This window comes from Cyanistes caeruleus, chromosome 10, assembly GCF_971803275.1.
Source record: "Cyanistes caeruleus chromosome 10, bCyaCae1.hap1.1, whole genome shotgun sequence".
NCBI lineage: Eukaryota > Metazoa > Chordata > Aves > Passeriformes > Paridae > Cyanistes > Cyanistes caeruleus.
Genome location: NC_141710.1, coordinates 17,327,802 through 17,349,085, shown reverse-complemented (window position 1 = coordinate 17,349,085; position 21,284 = coordinate 17,327,802). Strand labels below are relative to the sequence as shown.

The following is a 21,284-nucleotide window of genomic DNA, read 5'->3' as shown; positions in this document are numbered from 1 at the left end:
TCTAAGGATGTGTTGCTCATATTTATTTCACATATGCTCCAGAGATTTGAACTCCATTCTTCAGCAGCAAAACCTTAGATTAAAAATGGGGATATCCGAATTTTTGCTTTACCATCAGCAAGCAAGGCTGTAGACTCTGTAAAGCAGCATCATGCAAAAGTTATGTTCCCATCCAAGTTTCTTCTGAATTGTACAATGGAAAATGGTAGCTATGAGGTAGTAGTTTTTCAAATCCAAGTATATTATTGCAGCTGTTCTTAAGTAAACTTGGAGATGTTCTAGAAATATTAAGTTTTTTTAAAACTAAGATATTCAGTTTGAACAGATCTTCAAATATTTGATATTTAGCAAATTAAAGTACAGTCACTATAGAAGTTTATGTCCCTTTTTGTGTCTGGAGTCCTGCTAAATATGTGTGTGTCAGATTTTTAAGTGTGCAGTAGATTGGCTTTATTGAATGAAAAGTTACTATTTCTGGTGGATAATGTGCAAACTAACATTTGCTGAGAAATTATTTCTTACTGAATCATGAAGAAGTCACAATCTGTTTTAAATTAATATAAATATAATCTTTTGTGGTAACTAATTAGAGTTAATAAGCTTTCTCAAATGCCTATTCCTTTGAGGGATAAATGTTTCTCCTGTTAAATGTCTCTTGTAAAATTATTGCCAGTTTTGCCATATTGGTTCAGTTTGATTGTTATTAAAAGTTTACTTCTGAGCCATTAATGACTTTTTTGTAAATACAGAGAAGGTTTATATATTTTTGAGTCTTTATGTAGATACTTCTAAGATGTATCCATCTTTCATAGATTTGTTGGAAGAATAACTGTAAGTCAACAAGCTGAAGAAATAGTACGGTGAGTAAATTTGTGTAAGATGATTATTTAGAACAGGTGGAGGTGGTTTAAATCTTGCCATTACAAGAGTTACTGTTGAATATATGAAAAGGGGAGGTATTTTTACTAAAACTATCAACTGCAGCTGCATACCTCAGATGGACATGATAAAAAAGGAGTGAAAGAAGTTCATTACTACACAGTTTTACAGATTTAATACAAGGGTTCTGGAAAAAGCTTGGCTGTTGTGAAGTGGGTAATTTTTTGGCAGTGATAATCAGCTAGTAACTTTGTTGTTATTTGTTAATTAAAGCATTTATTGATCTGAAACAATTTCCACTGATGTATTATCTATGCTACAACAGATCCCCTGTCATTAGGGGCACTGTGAAGGAGTTTTTGCAGTTGAAATCCCTAGAAATTAATGGTTTAACAAAGCTTCTGCTACAAATTTGTAATTTTTAGTATCTATTTCAAACTACAGCTGGACTGTGCAGATAAGGGCTTACATCTGTCACAGGCAACACAACTGTGTGCACATAATCATGTGCTCACCACCTTTCCTTGTGCAGTCACAGCAAGTAACAAATACATGTGCAAATATAAAAATAAAGATGTGAAGCCATTTACAGACTTCCATCTCGACTTCCTGGGAAGATTTCTAATTGCTGTGTGTTGGTCCCAGCTACCAGCAAGGCATCCAAACAGGTGCTCATTCAATTCCCCCCAAACACAACAGGATAGGAGAGAAACCAGGAAGGACAGGAGTGAGAAGGATCAGGGTTTGAAATAAAGACATAGAAATCACTCACAAGAAATTGCCAAATTTTCAGAAATATTTAGCATTCAAGTTTAGTTATTTTGTCTTGAGAGTTGTTGATTGTCCAGCTTTCAAAAAAAGCTTTGTCACCTCTTCTGAAAAGGTGCTGTGTGTAAATTTGTCACAGAAACAGGTAAATCTGTTACGGTTCTTTGACTCCTCTAATGTCCAAAATGTTATATTTTACACTTTTTTTTAGTGACATTTCTACGTGAATATTAAAAGAGTACTGTTTTCCATGTAATATCTGCCTTCACTATGAGGGACTGAATACTGAATGTCTTAGTCTGAGGCTGGCAAACATCTGTCAGATTTGGATGGGAGTGACATGGAGTTCAGAGTGAACCAAGGAGTTTTCAGTGGTTTTGCAAGAAATATGGAAGTGTAGCAGCCAGGTTACTTGGCATCAAGCTCGGTGGCTTAGTCACCCTCAACAAAAAGCCCCCACCCATGGCACCTCAAAAAAAAAAAATCAGCTGTTTTCTAATGTCACTTTTGCTACTTCATTGAGAGCTTTTCAGAATTCATTGCTGGCAAACTTGGCAGACACAACATTAGGATAATTTATCAAAATAATTCAGTTGACAATGTAAAACAGAGCTGGTTTAAAGGGAGGTGAAAAAAATAATTGCATGTTCTAGCTCCACTGCTAGGGGAGTTTTATCTTCTGTCAAAGATAAACTTGTTTGGTCTGTGTTGCACTGACTTAAGTTTGGTATTTTGGGTTTGTCAGGCTGGTTTTACAAAATTGAATCCAGAAATATAAATTATATTTCTTATATGAAAAATTTTAAATGCTCAAGCATTTTGTCACTTTTAGTTCAAATTTTCAGTCAAAGTCTGAGCCTCGCCTAAAATATTAACAAAAGTATGTTTAATTTAAAGAATCCATCATCATCTGTGTGTGTAATTGATACACATAGTATTTGTGATGGTAACTGTTACATTTACAGTAACATTCAAGTTAAATTTTTGACTGTGTGAGGTGCATTGTGGATTTGGCTTTGTGGTTTTTGAGTGGCTTCACCTTATACTTTCAAAGGGACTTCAAGAGCTTTGTTTATATAATAGTGATCATGGTCTGCATGTGGCACAGCTAAAGGAAAAGTAGGGTAAACCCAAGGGCTTGCATGCCAAAGTACTTAGCATCTGAACTTTTAATTCTTTTGTTTCTACCCAATATGTCAATCTGGCCACTGCAGTTGTTAGATTTGTGCTTTCATTTGAAATAGTGGGAGAAGTACCTTTTTAAAAATTTCAAACCAACCCTGCTGGCAGTTTCTAAAGATGATACAGCTGCCGCAGTAGAACATATGGTTCTAACCTTATATTCACCTTGTTTCTAACTAGACCCTTATTTTCACAGCACTGCTTGTGGTAAATGTAGCCAAAGAAATGAATATGTTATTGTATTGTGATAGATGTGAGGAAAAAACATTTTACTTCCTGTGTTAGGAAACAAAATTGGCATTGCTGTGGTGGTGTCCATCTAATTGTTTGTTTCTTTGCTATGAATAACTTTTGAGCTTTCTAGATAATTTCAGCCTGATAGAGGGGTAGAGGGGTGATAAATTAGCCAAACCTAAACCAGCACTTTGGGTGCACTGTGAGCTCGACTGGTTTCATGTCTGCTTCCTTCCCAGGTACCTTTTAGGTCTGAACCAGCCATTTGGAATATTTAGTTCAGTTAGTAGTTGTGGGATATGGTATAGTGGTGGGGGCGCATGGCAGTGACCAAAGGAGACATGAAAGGAAACAGAGAGCTCTGTGGAGACATGTGGGAGGTGTGGTGAAAGGGGTAAGATCGCTGATTGCGTTGCTGCATTGAGAATTTATAAGGGATATAGGACAGTTTTGCATAGGAAATGGGATTTCATTGCTTCTCCAGAATACAGAACAGCTGATGTTTACATGCGGATATGTCTATTTCTTTTTAGACCTCTTGGGCCTGAAAGTCTCTTACTTCGTGGAGCAAGATTAAAAAACACTAAAGAAATATTTGGTTTGTAGACATCTAAATATTTAAAGAGTATTCTCTTCTTAAAGCATGTTGATGAACTGTGTTTTAATTCTACTTGCACTGAAGAAATTGTAATAATCTTTCTGGCTGTTACCTGAGGGGATATGATTATAGATGAAAGTAATGATATTATGCTGAAGAACCTCTAAGGATATAAAGTTCCAGCTCTGCTCTGTGAAAATATTTGAAGTGGTTTGATAAAGGAATAACTTAACTTCAATGGATAAATGACTGTTCTTACTGTTACCTATTGTTCAAGGCTTTCTCCTGAGATTTACCATGCTGATTTCCATAAAATACATATTGAAGAGCAGTACAGTCATAATAATGAACAATGTTAAAGTAGGTGTTAAAATTACTTCGGTAGTACTCTTTTACTATAGAAGAGTCTTGCAAATAGTACAAAATACTGTCTCGTAGTAAACACAGAAGTAGTACCACCTTTTGCTTTTATCCTACATCTCTCAAAATGAAAAATTCTGCAAACTGTATTTATGCAGAAAATGAAGTCTGACTCTTCCCCCCTTCCTTCCCAGGTGTTGCTGTGTATACAGGTATGGAGACAAAGATGGCATTAAATTACAAGAGTAAATCTCAGAAACGGTCAGCAGTAGAAAAGTATGTTTATTTTCTAATATCGTTCTTATTTGTAGAGCTTTAACTTAGTTTTTCCTATGTAACCTTAAAACCCTGGTGCTCTAATCATGGAGTTATAGGCAGAGGGAAGAGAGTGTTAATTGCCTTGCCTTCAGTAGGAAGTTATAAAGATAAAATCTATTTCTTGATCTTTCATCCTTTAGTGCAAAGTGGAAATACCCAAGCTTGCTCCTGATTGCTGGATAGGTGTTATATATAGATATTTATATTGAATATCATGATTTATTTTAAAAGGAAAAGGAGTTCTGATATGTTGCCTTTATTCCAGTTACTAAAAATCTCAGAGCCCCCCTGCGTTCTTGTGCAAATATATAGCTACATAGTACATAAACAAAGTACATGGGAACAACTGTATGTAGCACAAGAGAAGCTGAGTCATGGAAACGAGGGCAGGAAGGATGATTTGGCTGGTAACAGAGCAAGAAGCAGGTGTGACTGCCATAGCCTGGCCTGGGTTAAATACTCAGCTGCACATGACAGTGCTCTTCTAACTGAGGAAAAGGTGCAGCCATGGGTTTCTGCTGTGCTTGTTTGTACTGTCTGTACAGCCTTGCAAGCTCCTTGGGGAAAAAGAGGACCAATGTGGGACTCCAAGGTGTGATGCAAGTCTGCTGTTGGGGTGTTCCTGCACCTTAATCTAGTCTTCTATCTTCTATCTAATCTTCTATATATTGCTATATAGAGAGTTTATCTTAGTGAGATGTAGAATTGTCACATAGAAATTTATATCTGTATCGAGCACAGGATACACTTTTTAAAAAAGGTCCAACACAATTTTGATCAATTCATGTAACCACAGTATCAACAGATGAAATAAAATAAACTGAAGTTTCTTGCTTTCTTTTTTTTGCCTCTTTATAGGTCCATGAATTCCTTTTTGATTATTTATCTAATAATCCTCCTTTTTGAAGCCATTCTGAGCACTATTTTAAAGTATGCATGGCAAGCTGAAGAGAAATGGGATGAGCCTTGGTATAATGAAAAAACAGAGCATGAAAGAAACAGCAGTAAGGTAACCTAGTTCTGCCCAGTTGCATATCAGAGGAGCAGTCAACCAATATACACTCAATGTCATATATATTGTGTCTCTATTCTATGTGTTACCACCACAGGATCCACTTGCAAGTCTCTGCTGTTGTCTCAGTGATTCTTAAGTTAGTCCCATGTAGCCTCACCATTGTGTAGAAATAGTTCTACCTCTGTTACTGGTTGGACTTTCTCTTCCTTTATGAAAAGACCAGACTTCTTGACAACTTTTGAAAAGGCTTTGTTAGAACATATTTCTGATAGTCTATGTTGTAATTATTGTTCTTTAGGATGTCTTTTGTCATTCCATAAAGGAAAAGAGGAGAAAGATGGCTGTTCTTGTGTATGTTCTATTGCAGCAATTTCACAGTTCAGGAATTTTGTACATTCTGATGTTGAGATGGTTTGGGCAATTTTGTAAGGCTGTAATTTTGTTCAAGCTCCTGCTTGCCTGCTTAGTTCTCTTTGGAGATTGAAGGGATACTTTAAAGTGTCCCTGAAATCTGTGGTTCTGAAAAGTATCTCTCTTTTTTCAATTAGTCTGTATTTTTATGTGTTCTCTTTAATTTTTGATTTCTGTATGAGTCTGCTTTTGTCCAAAGCGGTTCAGGAGCTTAATTTGAAATAATTGCTATGCAAGTTAGTCTAGCCTGTGGAGCCTCTCAGTTCTGAATAGAGCAGGGATAAGTATTTCCTCAATCTTTCCATTCCTTTGCCATCAGGAATGTAGAGAGCTGTGTGTGTTTCTGCAGTGTCATTCTCCTTCTGTCATGCCTCTGTTTTTTTGTCTCCCATGTTGACTTCCACAATCTGTTTTGCATTTCTCAGCATGCTGACATCCTTACTCAGAGTGCTTTCGCTGTCCATCTCCTCCTGTGTGTGCAGATTGTTATTTCATTGCCATTGCTTGAAGGAGCTCTCTAACTTAAATTGTCACTACTTCTATTAGATGAATTACTGCTCTCGCTTTCTGTCTTTCTTTTCTGTTTTAGTTTGGAAGATCTCTTTAGGCACAGAACTTGCTGAGTTTTTGTCAGCTAGTTTAATTATTTATTAAATACTTATAGCAATGCTTCCTAAAGAGAAAGAACAGACATTATTTAGCTTTGCAAACTTTTATGCTTCCTTTATTTAAAATGTTCTCCTGCACCAATATCTGGTGGAGTTAAAAGAGGTGGCCTGGTTTTTGTCATCTCTAATCTCCTTTGCTCAATATTCAGGTGTTGGTAAGAGTCTTTCCAAAGTACAATTTATATACTGAGTTTGTTGTGCAGATGAAAAAGTGACTGTAGTGTTCCATTTCAGGGTTTGTTGAAATTATCATACCTAGTAAAAAGAAGTTTCTCTCCTGTCACATAGGTATTTGCCTGAAATGTGTATGCAGAACACAATGGCTTGAAGAGGCATAAAAGAAATCCACGTGGTTGCTTTCTTTTCCTGTAGTCTGGATCACCCAAATCAGTGGGGAATGCTAGCAGACAGGAACCCTCTTGACACTTTGCTGTCCTGAAACAGCAGAGTGCTTGCAGATTCCTCTGGCAGCATGGAAAAACACATGTTTGCATTCACAATTTAAGGTTCCTTAGAGAAGCTTACATGAATGATGTTTGATGGAATGGGGAACACATTTGTTTTCTTAGACCAAATTCTTTCAGAGTTGAAAACAGAACCACCACGACAGTTAATATTAATTGGCAGCTCTCCTGACAGATTCAGTAGAGAGACAAAAATTAATGAACTTGTGAATTGAAACCTCCAGTCACAGCTTAAGGTAGACTTTTTGCATCAGTGTGAAGGCGTGTTACTGGGGCAACCTGCAAATGCCTGCGTTGTCACTGGTGTCTCTCTCCTGTGTACGTGGGACTTGGGCTTCTCTGGCTCTTCCAGTTTGTCATTCTTCATGCATATTGAAGCATAATTAATTCACCATATTTGACCTGACCAATGTGGTAATCTTCATGTTTTCATTTTTTCTCTTGTAGATCCTGAGATTTATTTCAGATTTTCTTGCTTTTCTGGTACTTTACAATTTTATCATACCCATTTCACTCTATGTGACTGTTGAGATGCAGAAATTTCTTGGATCTTTTTTCATTGGCTGGGATCTTGACCTCTATCATGAAGAAACAAACCAGAGAGCACAAGTAAATACTTCAGACCTCAATGAGGAATTGGGACAGGTAAAAAATCTGTTGTCTGTTTGCTACTTTACTACTTTGTTTTTAATATTAAAATTTGTTACTGCAGGCTTTTTGTTACTTGTGATATGGTTTCTGATTAATTTTAAAATAAGGTATAAAGATCTGATGGCAGAAGTTATAATTCTTTCATGATTAAAAAACGTGTAATAGAAAGTGTGAGTGGAGACTATTGTATCTTTTTTCTTCTAACAAGTACATGCAATTCCAAGTTTGTTTTTTTGTTTTATTTTACAAAAGGTAGAGTATGTTTTTACAGACAAAACTGGTACATTAACTGAAAATGAGATGCAGTTTCGGGAGTGCTCCATTAATGGCATAAAGTACCAAGAGGTCAATGGTAAACTAACTCCAGAGGGATTTTCTGAAGATTCTCCAGATGGAAATAGGCATGGTTTGGTAAGGCTCTTTGGTTTTCCCAGCATTAGTCATCCTAGATGGAAAGTGTTTTATTTCAGAGAAATATTCTTGCACCATTAGCATAAAGAAAACCCCAACCCATACATAAATCAGAATTTCTGAATAGTTTGAAGCTTTCAAGTGTCACTGAACAAATAATATTTATTAAACATGTTGAGATGTGATTATTTAACATGAAATGCTTGGCAGATTTGTAAGTAAAAACACTTTTTCCTTAAGTGTGTTCAAAACTGGGTTGATATGTAAATGTTAAAAATCACGTGTTTTCTTCCTTCTAGGTAAAAGAGGAAGAGCTCTTCTTGAAAGCAGTTTGTCTGTGTCATACAGTGCAGATCAATGCAGATCAGACAGATGGTGCTGATGGTCCTTGGCATGCCAATGGAATAACATCCCCACTGGAATATTATGCTTCTTCTCCAGATGAGAAGGCTTTAGTGGAAGCTGCGAGCCGGTGAGCACTGCCAGGACTGTCTGACTCAGGAATTGCCTGTGAGGGCAGCCTTAGAAATGGCTCAGAACACTGATGAAGCCCAGGGCCTGGCACTGTCACCTTACTGGGAAAACATTCAGATGTAAAATACACAACCCCGTAGGTGTATTATAAAGTGATGATTTAAAATATTTATGAAAATACATGAGAAATTGCAGTGGTCAGAGTATGATATGAATAAATTGCTGCAGAAATGGGCATTCTTAATTTTCCCTAGAAGCAGAGTAAAGTAACTGGGTGTAAATCTCTCCTTTTCTTCCCTGCCATCTTCTCTTCCCTCCATTAATAGGCATTTTGTCTAAAGTGATAATTAAATGTACATTTTCTTTATTTTTAGGGTTGGAGTAGTATTTACTGGAATTAGTGGAGACATTATGGAAGTAAAAAGTCTTGGAAAACCAGAGAGGTATTTGTTTTTTTTACTTGATTATTTTGAAGGACAGAACAGTAGTGAAGATTAATGAAATGTTCTTCTCTTAATCCTCTCTGTTCATAAGCAAACCTTGCCTTTCCACAGCGTGCTCTGTTTAATGCTTTTCCCTTGATGTCTTCAAGACAGCTTGCATCTTATTCCTTACCAATTGTAGCTGAGATGCAAGAATTTTGTGTGAGTTACTCTGTGTAGGTGTGTGTTGTAACAGTTTGTATCTTTTCCCATTCCTCAAAGGTAGAGACTGTAGCAGTTGGAAAACAGAATTTTATATTCAAGTCTTGTTTCAGCTCTAGAAATTCCCAGAATCAGTCTCATCTGTGCATAATCTAATTAGATATTTTAAACTTTCCCAAAATGAGTACAAATTATTAATAACTGTACATCTGCAGTACGCCATAGCTCCTTTTACTCATTTGATCTGTGTCAGCTAGTTGGCAGTACTTTAAATTTAAATGTCTAAAATTAATTTTGTAAGCTAGTGGTAACATAACAAAAACTCATCCACTTACCAGGGCACACACACTTGTTTGACAGTCTAGATTTTTTACAAATTTGTCAGAAAAGAAACATACTTTTCAAAGTTATACTTAAAGTAATGACAGAAGGATGAAAAAATAGATAGGAGCTGCTTGTAATCGCCAAATGTCAAGTTAGTATTCAGAAAGCTATTTCTGTTGGTAGAAGAACCTTTCATTCATACAGAATGGAATTAAGCATATATAAATTGATGAAAAACAATGAAGAGTGATTGTTGTTCAGCAGTAGTAGCATTGCTTTTGGAGTTTCTATACCAAAATGACACTTTGAGGAAAGGTCTGTGGTGTAAGAGTCTATTTATAAGTAATTGTCTTTGGAAATTTATTTCTAAAAATGTTTTCTTCCTGTCCCCTTTTAAAACACAAAATGCAGGTATAAATTGCTTCATGTTTTGGAGTTTGATCCAAATCGCAGACGAATGAGTGTCATTGTAGAGAGTCCCTCAGGTGGGTGATCAGAAATTGCACTAGCAGCACTTGGGAACTTCTTAAACTGCATTATTTTTAATTTCAGTTCTATTTGACTTTCCAGGGGAGAAGCTTTTATTCACAAAGGGAGCAGAATCTTCCATTCTTCCTCGTAGTAAGAGTGGAGAAATAGATAAAACAAGGATACATGTGGATGAATTTGCTTTGGTAAGTGTATATGCTTGCCCAGCTCCCAGCCTCAGCTGATCAGAAGAAAATTCATGCAGTATACATTGTGACTTGAAGTGAAAAAATTACTGGTGACACCTTCTTGTTGGATCAGCATTGTATCTACTCTGAATGTAGTCTTTTATTTTCTCACAGAAAGGCCTAAGAACTTTGTGTGTGGCCTACAGAAGATTCACACCTGAGGAGTACCAAGAAATTGGCAAACGCCTTCATGAGGCCAGGACTGCCTTACAGCAGCGGGAAGAGAGATTAGCAGATGTGTTCAACTTCATAGAAAGGGATCTGGAATTACTTGGGGCTACAGGAGTAGAAGACAAGTATGCCATGGAGTTACTGCTATCTATGCTCAAACCCAGCGAGTTTAGGATTTATACTTGAAATATGAAGTGTGAAAAGCTCTCCCACTATGACCAAAAGTTCTGTGCTATTTTTTAGTTTAGTACATTTTCCTTTGGGTTGAGGCACGTTCAAAACAAAACTTGTACCAAGTGATTCTGTCTTAATAGCAGTGACGTACAGTGTGTTTCATCAGGAGAGATTTCATGTATGTGAAGTGGAATAGTTGCAGCAAATATTTACTGCAACAGCAAGTTCCTTGGGAAAGCTTCTACACACAGCTCCTTTGGAAAGCATTCTGCTTCTGCTTGTGCTCTGTAGGTCACAGGGTGTGTTGTACACTGAAGTGAGCACATGGGGCACAAGAAGCTTTTCATGCACCACAGTAGCCAGGAATTATTGCAGACTGTTTTAAAGCTTCTCAGATGCAGTGATGGTGCCTGTTTTAAATCAAGATATGCTTATTACAAATTTTTGATCCCTTAGCAGGATTGAGGTTTGTTTTTTGTTTTATCAAGGCCTTTGTTTTGTTGCTGGTAACAGTATATCATCTGCCAGACTATGATTCTCTGAAAATATATGTAAAAATGGAAAGGCAGATTTAACTCACCATAACAGTGGGGTTATAGTGGTAACTTGGAGTTACAGTATGAGCTCTTTTGTTTGTTAAGTGTTCAGTTGGTTATTTAAGGTTTTTCTTGTTTCTCTAGACTGCAGGAGAAAGTCCAAGAAACTATAGAAGCCCTTAGGCTGGCTGGTATCAAAGTGTGGGTGCTCACTGGAGACAAGCACGAAACAGCTGTTAGTGTCAGTTTATCTTGTGGACACTTTCACAGAACCATGAACATCCTTGAGCTTGTGCAGCACAAGTCAGACAGTACCTGTGCAGAACAGCTGAGGCAGCTAGCCAAGAGGTAAAATACCTGAGATGTTACTATCTCAGTAACGATCTTAGCTTGGATTGTTTTCATTTTTAAATTTTATGGCAGGCTCTTCAAAGCACATGCCAAACAAAGAAGTTGTCTTTTTTAAAAGAATTATTTATTAATATCATAGCAGACTGGAAGAAGTAGTCTGTCTGGCAGATTAATTCCTTTGCTTATTGTCTGGTCAACAGACAAACAATATGGTTTATAGCAAAATTGGAGTTTTACTGTTAACACTGGTACAAAGTCAGCATTTTTGTCCCCAAATAGAATAAAGGAAGACCATGTTATCCAGCATGGACTGGTTGTGGATGGGACCAGCCTCTCTCTTGCACTCAGGGAACATGAAAAACTGTTCATGGAAGTTTGCAAAAACTGTTCTGCAGTGTTGTGCTGTCGCATGGCACCCCTTCAGAAAGCAAAGGTAAGTGAGAATATAGTCAGGATTTCCTTTGCAGTATTTTTACCATGCTTTGTGGAGGCAAGGATTTCTGAAATTGCTTTGTTTGTTTGTCTGACCCTTTTTGTGACCTCCAAATCCTTGTTAAATTCAGATCTAGAGTAGTTTGCTCAGAAGTTTCTACATGTGTGTTTAAAAGTTTGAAAGTGGATAGAGAAATCAGAATACTACCACCAAGCTCATCTTTATTCTGCCTCTTGAGTGTGCAGTAAGGCAGCAGCTCTTCCCATCCCCTGTATACTTTTGCCTTAGCTTCTCTGTCACTTCTCCAAACCAAAAAAACTAAATTGAAAGTTCATGAACCTGTAAGAAGAAATACTTTAAAAATACCCAAGTTTGAGGAAGTAAAAGGGAAGGAAAGCTAAGGCCTAGTCTCCAGGAAAGGTTTGCCTTAATACTGTCTTCTAATATCATTTTTCCTTCACATGTACTGAATTCTACTCAAATACATGTTGGATAAGATTCACATTCAAATTTTGTGTTCTGGTTTGGTTTTTTTTACTCCAGAAAGCTAAGTTCTGAAGGACTATATTCTTTCCTTTTGAAATTTTCTCTTCATGTAAAGGTATCTCTTTATCTTAAAGCACTAGGAAACCCTTCTGTGAGGTGTTACATGTTCAAGAGGCAGGCTGTTCTGCTGTAACAGGAGTGACCTGTTTGGAGGTCACTCTTCCTTCCAGAGTTCTCATGCAGTCTTTAGAATCACTTCAGTATAGAACTGCTCACCTGGTATAGTATTAGTTTCAGTAAAATGAAAGGCAGTTGCAGCTAAACTGAGTAAACCAGTCTGTTGGATATGTCCACTCTTTACATTCTTTTAGCTGGAATTTTTGTCATCCTCTCTGTTTAAGGTACAGTTATTTGTCAGTGTTGTGTCCTTGTTCTTATTTTGTCATTTAACTTGATTTATAATGTTTTGTACTGCTTTCCTTAATTCCTCTCCTCACCAGCAAATAATGGAGATTATTTTCTGTCTTGAGTTATGATGTACAGTAAAATGTAATTTTGATTACAGTGAATTTTTAATTTCAAACATTGAAGTATATAAATCACCAAGACAAATGCCATAAAACATGAGGGGTAGGGAAGGAAGTGCAGAGCAGTTTAGTCTAGTCTTGCACATTATTTTTTGCTGTAGGCAACCTTTTTGTGAAGCTTATTCCAAGATTAAGCTGGAACTCAGCTTAATGTCTCTGCATCTTTAATTATAATACATGTTAATGTATGGTTAGCGGTCTCACTACTAATTTTGGTATGTTTTATGACTCAAAACTTTTTTTAAACATCATCATGTCAGTCATTTGGAGCTGCTGCTGATGGCTGCTGTTAAAATTTGCCAGAGGATTTGTCTTGACCTTTTCACATAGATGTATGTCTGTCCAAATTACACAGGCCTTGGGCATCTCAAGAGGACTGATCTGGGTGACATCCTGCAGCCTTGTTACCTCTCTAAGGCTGCTTCCTAGGATCTAATGCTAAATGTACTTGAAAAAATTACCCCTTAGGAATGGGGAACCTTTAAACTTGAATATTAATGCTTGCAATTAGGGAATGTATTCCCACAACCAGGTGGATTTCTCTGAGCTGTGGACTGTGTTTAATCACTGTTGTGTTCCTCATGTGAAGTGAATTCCCACTCCCGTGAATCAATGCCCAGACACTGCCAGCTACAACCCAATTACTCCAGTACAGTTTTTTTGTGTCTACTTAAACTCATGCAGTTGCTCTGTTGATATTTGCACTTTGGGGTTTCTGGAACTTGAGGGGGAAAATGTTTTTTCATACATACTTATTTTCTTGGTTTTGGAAAACCTCTTGAGATTTGCATTCATATCTTCACCTGCAGCCCATTTATAACTGAATTAGTGAAGTTCTACCTTAAGCTAGAGGTCTGTGGGAGGTTAATGAATCACTAATTCTCTTTAACCAAAAGTCTCATCTAACTAACTCCTCTGTATTTAGAGTATTATTGACACTTACATTGAAGATCTGATATCACTGCTCCTCTTTTGAGTATTTTAGGGCCTTGCATATCAATAATTTTTTCCCCCATTCTGTCATATCTTCTTTTGTTTCTTTGTCAGTTGAGAATAACCCTCAGTGATAATGAAGTTGCTTTAGAAAGAAACTATTTTCCTTAATAACAGCATATGCTCTTTTAGCTAATGCATCTGCTCTTTCAAATTCTTCTTTCACCTTTGTATTACAAATACAAAGAAGAATCTGGGTTATTAAAGGGCACTAAATCTGTATTACTCCATAAGTAAATTTTCAGTTCCAAATTTTATTTGACTTGACCTTGTTTTGTATGATAAAACACCAAACTAAGAGCTGAAAAAGATTGAAATAAGAACAGGAAAATAGACTCAAGGCAAATATAATATTTAAATCAGATTTGTGCTCCAAAACAGGCAGCTTTTCTAAAGAAGGAATTAATGTATGTATGTGATTGGCCGTAGCTGTATTTTACCCAAACATGGATGTTCATAAAACATATTAATTATATCTACAGCAGTTAGTATCTAGTATCTAGGCAGCTAACTGAGACAGTTGGGAATTGGTGACATGGTTTGTAGGTACACTGCCTAATCTAAAAGTGTTTAATTTTCTTTTTCCAGGTGGTTCGACTGTTAAAAACCTCTCCAGAGAAGCCCATAACGCTGGCGATCGGAGATGGTGCTAATGATGTGAGCATGATCCAGGAGGCACATGTTGGCATAGGTAACTTCCTTCTGTCTCGAGCAATTGGGGCTTCTTTATTTGAATCAGCAGCAGATGAGCAGCTTCTTTTAGTTGTAATTGTGAGGAATAATATCTTTCTTTGCAACAGAAAGCTGCTAAAGTCCTTACTGTGCTGAAGTGCAGGAAAACAGAACTGTAGCTTCAGATGAATGTTGTTGGGTTTTTAAACTTCATACTTAACCTGTTTTGTATTTTGTTTCTCAAACATTACAGGAATCATGGGCAAGGAAGGAAGGCAAGCTGTAAGAAACAGTGACTATGCAATAGCACGGTTTAAATTCCTCTCCAAGTTGCTTTTTGTTCATGGGCACTTTTACTATATTAGAATAGCAACCCTTGTACAGTACTTTTTTTATAAGGTGAGTTTTTTTTTTCCAGCAAGAAATTTGTTTCAGATCTGAGATATTCATTGGGATCAGGTTAAATATCTCTGTTTAAACATGTTTTCTGGGCTTTCTTATTTTATATTTTACAACCAAATGCAGTAGTTTAATTGTGAAATTTGTTTAGTCTTTCCACCTAGAAATAGGCTTTGAATACTCATTGCAGTCAGTTTCTCTAGGCTGAGAGGCTGATGTGTTTGTTTTCTCAAGGCGGGGTTTTTGTTTGTTTGTTTGGGATGCTTTTGGTTGTTTTTTTTTTACTTGTTCATGTTTTTGACATACTTTACATGTTTTCACAACTCACTTTCGTTGAATTTTATCTGGGATTTCAGCTTTGGCTCCCAAATTCCTCTTGAAATTATTTTCTTTCATTTAAAGGCAATAGCATTGTGTTATATTTTGGGTTATGCTTTGTTTGCTTCTATGCAGCAAACTCACGTGAGCAGGGCACGTGTGAATTTCTCAAATAAAATGTGGAATCTAGTCTGCAAAGAGATTCTTAAGAAGAAACTGAAGGGGAACATGAATAGGTTTCTTCTACTTAAATAGTACTTAGACTACTGTAGTTAAGATGTGCTCATCAAGCACATATAGTTAAGTTCATACTTTTCAGGTTCATTGTCCCAAAGGACAAACAAAATACCCTCTCAGGCAAAGCATCTTGCTTTATTTTGCCAAGTAAAATGATGAAATGCTTTGTGATCTCCCTGTGTGTTTTTACCAGCTTGTAAGAGTTAGCAGTTTCTGCTAGGGCTATGATACATGTACTAAGGATTAACTATTTCCTTCACTTCTCTCTATTTCAGAATGTGTGCTTTATTACACCACAATTTTTATATCAGTTCTTCTGTTTGTTTTCACAACAAGTAAGTATTGCATGCCTGACATCTTGTCGGTGAAACACTTGAGGTCCATAATTAAGAAAATTGGAAAGGGTGACTCAAGGAGTGGCAGAGATGTTACACTTAGCAAATACCCAGCTTCATTTTCTGTATTTGATAGCTGATGTTATTGGATTCTTGTGTGAGTGCAGTTGTTTTCCTAGCTAGCAAATTCACGTAACTCATCAATCATTACTGCTCTAAGTGTGCTAATAAATCTTCATAAATTCCAAGGCATAAAATGCTTTTTGCTTTCCTTTGCAGACGCTCTATGACAGTGTATACCTGACTTTGTACAATATTTGTTTCACTTCCCTGCCTGTCCTCATCTACAGTCTTTTTGAGCAGCATGTGCACCCGCATGTATTGCAGAGTAAACCTGTGCTCTACAGGTATGTATGTCCTGCATCAATCCCCACAGGGGCACATCTGCACAACTCTGAACTTGCTATTAGGCATTTGTACAGTAATTAACTGCAATTTAGGCTTTTTTAGTAACTATCTCGATGAGGAAGAGTTGAAGCTACATAGTTCTCATCCTAAAAGTTAATTGAAAGAAGTCTTTTAAAAGAAGTGTCCTTTTATGTCAACCATGTTACAAGTGAAGAGCACTGAGCACTTGGTCAGCTTATATGATTGGCAGCCTTCTTCTCCATTACATGTAGGAGGTGAAAACCACTCAGACAGGAGAATGAGAGAATGAAAAACTAGGACACCATGGTTAGGGGAATCACCAAAAAAATCTTTTACTAAAAGGAGGAGTGATTTCCTGTAGAATTAGATGTCCTCCCAGTGGTAGCATGTTGCACTGCATACTACTTTGTGGAGAAAAAAGTAGGTATTTTTGTAAAAAGAGATGTGTCTCAGATGTTTCTTTTTTTTGTAAAGGTCTTTGAAACAGAGCAAGGGGTAAGTATCAGGAGATCTGGCTTTTACTTCCTATTGCAGTTCCACCTCCAGGGATCAGAATTCTAGTTTGTGCTATTCTGAATTTGACCCAAGACCCTGGCCATTGGTGACCACTTCTTAAAGCAGAGCCAAATCATGAGAGCTCAGAGTTCTTTTTTTGCCCATGATTTATGTATCTTTTTCATATGTCAGCATTTGTTAAATGTGTCTTGGTGCACTAGAAAGTTTCATTTATTCAAAGCAGTAGCAGTCATGCAGTGTGGACAACTGATGGTTATGGACAGTATGAAATCCAAAATCTGTTTTATTTCTGCAGAGACATCAGTAAAAATGCCCATCTGGGGTTTAAACCATTTCTTTACTGGACCATCTTGGGCTTCTTTCATGCATTTGTTTTCTTTTATGGCTCGTATCTTCTAATGGGAGAAGACACTTCTCTGCTGGGAAATGGCCAGGTACAATATCATAAGTATTATCCTATCACTGTAATTTTGGCATTTTTTCTTAATGCTTTTTTTGAAAATCCTTCTGTGTCCAAAAAATGTTGTTTTAATGAACTACAATTATCAAAGATTCTTTGTCGGTATTTGTGTGTGCTCCCAAGAGTAACATTTCTTAGCATGGAAATTGTAAGGTCTTGTCAGAAAGCATATGTCCCTGGAGAACATATCTTTCAAGATAATAGATGTATCATGGTTGTCTTGAACTTTGTTGTATTTTGTAAACTTTTTTTGGTCAAAATCCTATTTCATAATGTCAGCAAATGAGAATTTATATTTATTCATTGGAAACTCATTTCGAATTGGACTTAATTGCAATGTCAAGCAATGGCTTCTCTTCAGTAACTGTTACAAAGTTAGGCTGAAAGTTGACAAAAGTCTTAAAGCTTCTTCTGAAGATATTTTATTTTAATTACTCTAATTTTTTTACATTTAGTGGTGCAAGCTGCTTTTAAATTGTGCTTTATATTCAATAGATGTTTTTAAGGCCATAACTTAATGAAATCATTGTACACTAATTTGACACTTTCTATTTTAAAGATGTTAAAAGTTCACAGGAAGAGCCATTTACAAAAAAACTCTAAAGCTTGAATGAAACCATTACAAGTCTGTTTCCTTATTCCCCCAGGTTCTGAGTTAGTTAACTTGGTTTAGAACAATTAGATACTGATTTTTCCCTCGTTAAATGTGGGTAGTAATGGAAAAATACATTTCCTTCTCATTACGCCATTCTTAATACTGGCATGAAGGACTTGGCAATTCTCATAGTGCTTGGCAGAGTTGCAAGCTGTGGCACAAGGGACAAAAGCAGCATCCTGCTGAATTCTCAGTGTCACCTGGTGCCAGGGAGTGGGCGTGAGCTCAGGAAGTTTAGTCAGGAGTGCAGTGATGTACAGACAGTGAACAGAAGGGTCCTGAGGGGCTGCAGGCAGAGCTGGTGGTTGGCAGCGTCTGTCCCTGCTGATGAGGAGCAGTGAAGGGGGAGTGGTGCAGCCACCTGGAGCACCCATTCCATCGTCAGGTGTTTGATAAGAATGTTAAAATAGTTGTGCTTTAGATTAAAATGTCTCTTTCCAGCTGAGGCATGAGTGTGTCCTCTCTTGTTGTTTGTTACAAGCTGTGGGATTTGAAATGCTTGTGAGCTGGTATAGGTCCTTCAGGACTCTTGTAATGAGGTAATTTTAGACTATGAATCAGTGTGTGTGGTGCATCCATCTTCAGTTGTCAAAGCATCTCGCTTCAAAATTGCTTAGTAAATGCCCACAGGGCAGGAAGAAACTTCCTTTGTATTTAGTAACAGCTGTTTGGTTTGGGGAATTGGCAGCTGCCCTTTAGCTTCTTACATGACATGGCTTCAAATAAATTCTAAGACTTTTCTGGGTTTTAGTAACTCTGCCTCTTTTTGTTTGATAAAAGATGACGATTAGAACTGGTAGAACTGTGTTGCAGTGAAATACCTGCATCGCATAGTTTCTTGCAAAATTTAACGTGTGCCTGGAAAAGCCAAGATTAAGGGCAAAAGGATTTTGTGCACTGCTGAAGTGCTTTCTTACTAAATCCTCAAGAAGTGAGCACCTGTACAGATCTGTGGCACAGGGTAGTGTTAGTGCAAGGCCTCATGTTTCCATTCCAAGTTCTCAGTTCAGAGCACAGCAGAATAGAGGAGATTGTAAATAATTTTGTTAATACTCGTGCTTTGTTAGGCTTACCTCAACACATTGTGCAACTACTTGATCTTTTAGTTCTTTTTTCTCCCCCCTTTTTCATGCTGTGCATGTCGTCAGATATTGAAACCTAACAGGCAAATGGTAAGAGTTTAGAAGAGGAGGAGATACAAAATATTGTATCTGTTACTTCATAGGATTAAGGGATGCAGCATCCACAGTGTAAATGTGTTCAAAAATAAAATGGTGGCAAGAACCTGTTCGTGTTTTGCATTCTAACTCTGTGACCATTGAGGGCAGTGTTAGCAAAGACACTTTCTTTCACAGGTCACTCAGGAGAAGTTGTTTAATTTTACTTTGAAGATGAACGTTGCAGCAGTTAACAACAAACGCATTATTTGTTAACCATTACAGTAAATCTCAGGCTTCAAGAAGACATGTTATCACAAAGATCTTTAAAATTATCAGTAAATCCAGACTCATGGCTGCTTCAGTTTTGTACCTTGTGTATAGATGAGAGAAGCAGTTGTGAGATCTGTCCTCAGGCTGTTGGGATGTTTTTGTCAGAGCTCTGCAACAAGAACTACAACTGTGTGAATCCCAGTTCCGTGCCCCTGCCGTACTGACACATCAGCTCTAGGATGACCCTGGTTGCCTGTCTGCATGTGGTACCTTCTTCCTTGCTTGCTTAGTCTGCTATCAGTAAATGCAGAGTTGAGGATTTGGTCATTGTTCAGTTTGTCAGTGGCAAAACCAGCTGTGAAACAGCAACATCTTCCCTGTGATCCCCCAACCAATTCCAGGCTGGACCTGGTGTAGAATGGCAGCCCTGAGTAGCATGTGTGTAGATAGATACAACCTCAGCATCCCTGCTTGGTTGTCAGAGCTGAGATTTTATTGTTGTAGACCTTGTTCAGAGTTTTGATAGTTTAATTTTTGTGCACAAGAGAATACAAAAGTAACAGATTTCAGTGTTTCAGAATTAGAGCTAAATTTTGTGTTTATTAGCCGTGAAACAAAGTGTCTTTTCCTTAGAATTTTCTTTGTAAAATACAACGGCACCATTATTTTTGAATTGTAGAATTGTGCTTGGGGTTAAAAGTGAACCTTCATCTGATGCTGCATGTTTAAAATTATCTGGAAGTGTTTAAACTCAAAAGGGTTTTACACTTAAAGTGAATACCTTCCACCCAGTATTTCCTTTCTATTGGACGCTTAGAATTAATTGATCAAACTGGTATCTTTATTTTCCTATCATTTCATATTACTGTTTTGGTCTTTTTTTTCATATTTCATTTAGCCTTTGTGGTGATTTGTTTTGAACCAAGAAGAAAGATAATTTGTGGGTTGTTAATTTTGCTCTTATCATAAGCTGTATTATTTCTAGTAGTTTGTGTTGTATCCTCCTTGCTTTTTTTCATGATGATTACTTGTCACAAGCTTATGTCTTATTTCTTTAGTGTAGCTGACTTGAGAAGAATCTAACTTACTGTGAATGCTCTTAACTGATGTTTTTTTTCTTCCATGATTTTTGCCTTGCCATTTTCTTAGATGTTTGGGAACTGGACATTTGGTACTTTGGTCTTCACCGTTATGGTTATAACTGTTACGATGAAGGTATGATATCACTCTGTCTACTCTCTGAGTTTGGATGTATAGGCAAATGTGTAATAAAGCAGTAATTTAAAACTTATTCCAACGTTACTGATTCTTGAAGGTTCCAGATAAGTGACTTTTATGTTTAGTTTCAAGAGTGGTTGAAATTTTTCTCTAGTTTTTGTGTGTTACAACAGTATTTAGTGTTTGGGTTGGAAGTTCATAAGTGTGTTCTGACTGGTATTTATCATTTTCTGTGAAGTGGATGGTAAACAGAAACTCACCGAAGTTATTTCTGTTTTAGATGGCACTAGAAACTCACTTCTGGACATGGATAAACCATTTTGTTACTTGGGGATCCATTGTCTTTTATTTCATATTCTCCTTGTTTTATGGGGGAATTATCTGGTAAGTGCTTCTCCCCCTTTATCACATGTAATATCGATGAAGCTAAAAAAAACACTGAAATATTATGTTCTACTCTCTAGCTCTGAATTTTGTGACAGGTTTGTGAAAAAAAAAAAGTTTTAAATCTAGACTGGCCACTTGCTTTTGGTGATTCTTTGAAAAATTTCAGAAGTGCTGCTATGCTGTCCTGTTCTCAAGGACACACAGTACCTGTCTCTGGCAGCCTGTAACTATAAAGGCATTTTTAAGAAGTAAATAGGTTCCCAGAGGTGCTATGTAATAGATAAATGATTGCAACAGAAATTAGGATGCTGGGGTTTGAATCAGTAAACTGAAGTATTTTTGCCTGTGGTTTGGAGTCTGGAGAGATAGATCTGCAACAC

The 21,284-nt window shown here is 37.0% G+C and overlaps 1 protein-coding gene across 20 annotated transcripts in view; it reads left to right on the top strand.

The window, feature by feature from the left end:
- Positions 1-21,284, top strand: part of ATP11B (ATPase phospholipid transporting 11B (putative)) — a 265,918-nt gene that overhangs the window by 224,232 nt on the left and 20,402 nt on the right. For 13 of the 20 annotated variants that reach the window (XR_015274538.1, XR_015274534.1, XR_015274537.1 and 10 more), the window contains 20 exons: positions 813-860; positions 3,597-3,661; positions 4,216-4,297; positions 5,198-5,348; positions 7,345-7,542; positions 7,801-7,959; positions 8,259-8,431; positions 8,808-8,876; positions 9,813-9,886; positions 9,972-10,075; positions 10,232-10,413; positions 11,143-11,346; positions 11,629-11,782; positions 14,437-14,539; positions 14,774-14,919; positions 15,750-15,809; positions 16,089-16,216; positions 17,050-17,188; positions 20,449-20,514; positions 20,798-20,901. Coding sequence is in view for 15 of the 20 variants with exons in the window: in XM_086844011.1 (XP_086700137.1) it covers positions 813-860; positions 3,597-3,661; positions 4,216-4,297; positions 5,198-5,348; positions 7,345-7,542; positions 7,801-7,959; positions 8,259-8,431; positions 8,808-8,876; positions 9,813-9,886; positions 9,972-10,075; positions 10,232-10,413; positions 11,143-11,346; positions 11,629-11,782; positions 14,437-14,539; positions 14,774-14,919; positions 15,750-15,809; positions 16,089-16,216; positions 17,050-17,188; positions 20,449-20,514; positions 20,798-20,901 (2,409 nt within the window). In the remaining 5 variants the exon portion in view is untranslated. Of the gene's footprint in view, positions 1-812; positions 861-3,596; positions 3,662-4,215; positions 4,298-5,197; positions 5,349-7,344; positions 7,543-7,800; positions 7,960-8,258; positions 8,432-8,807; positions 8,877-9,812; positions 9,887-9,971; positions 10,076-10,231; positions 10,414-11,142; positions 11,347-11,628; positions 11,783-14,436; positions 14,540-14,773; positions 14,920-15,749; positions 15,810-16,088; positions 16,217-17,049; positions 17,189-19,017; positions 19,042-20,448; positions 20,515-20,797; positions 20,902-21,284 lie in introns of all 20 variants that reach the window. The other 7 variants (XR_015274535.1, XR_015274536.1, XM_086844003.1 and 4 more) reach the window with 1 other exon arrangement.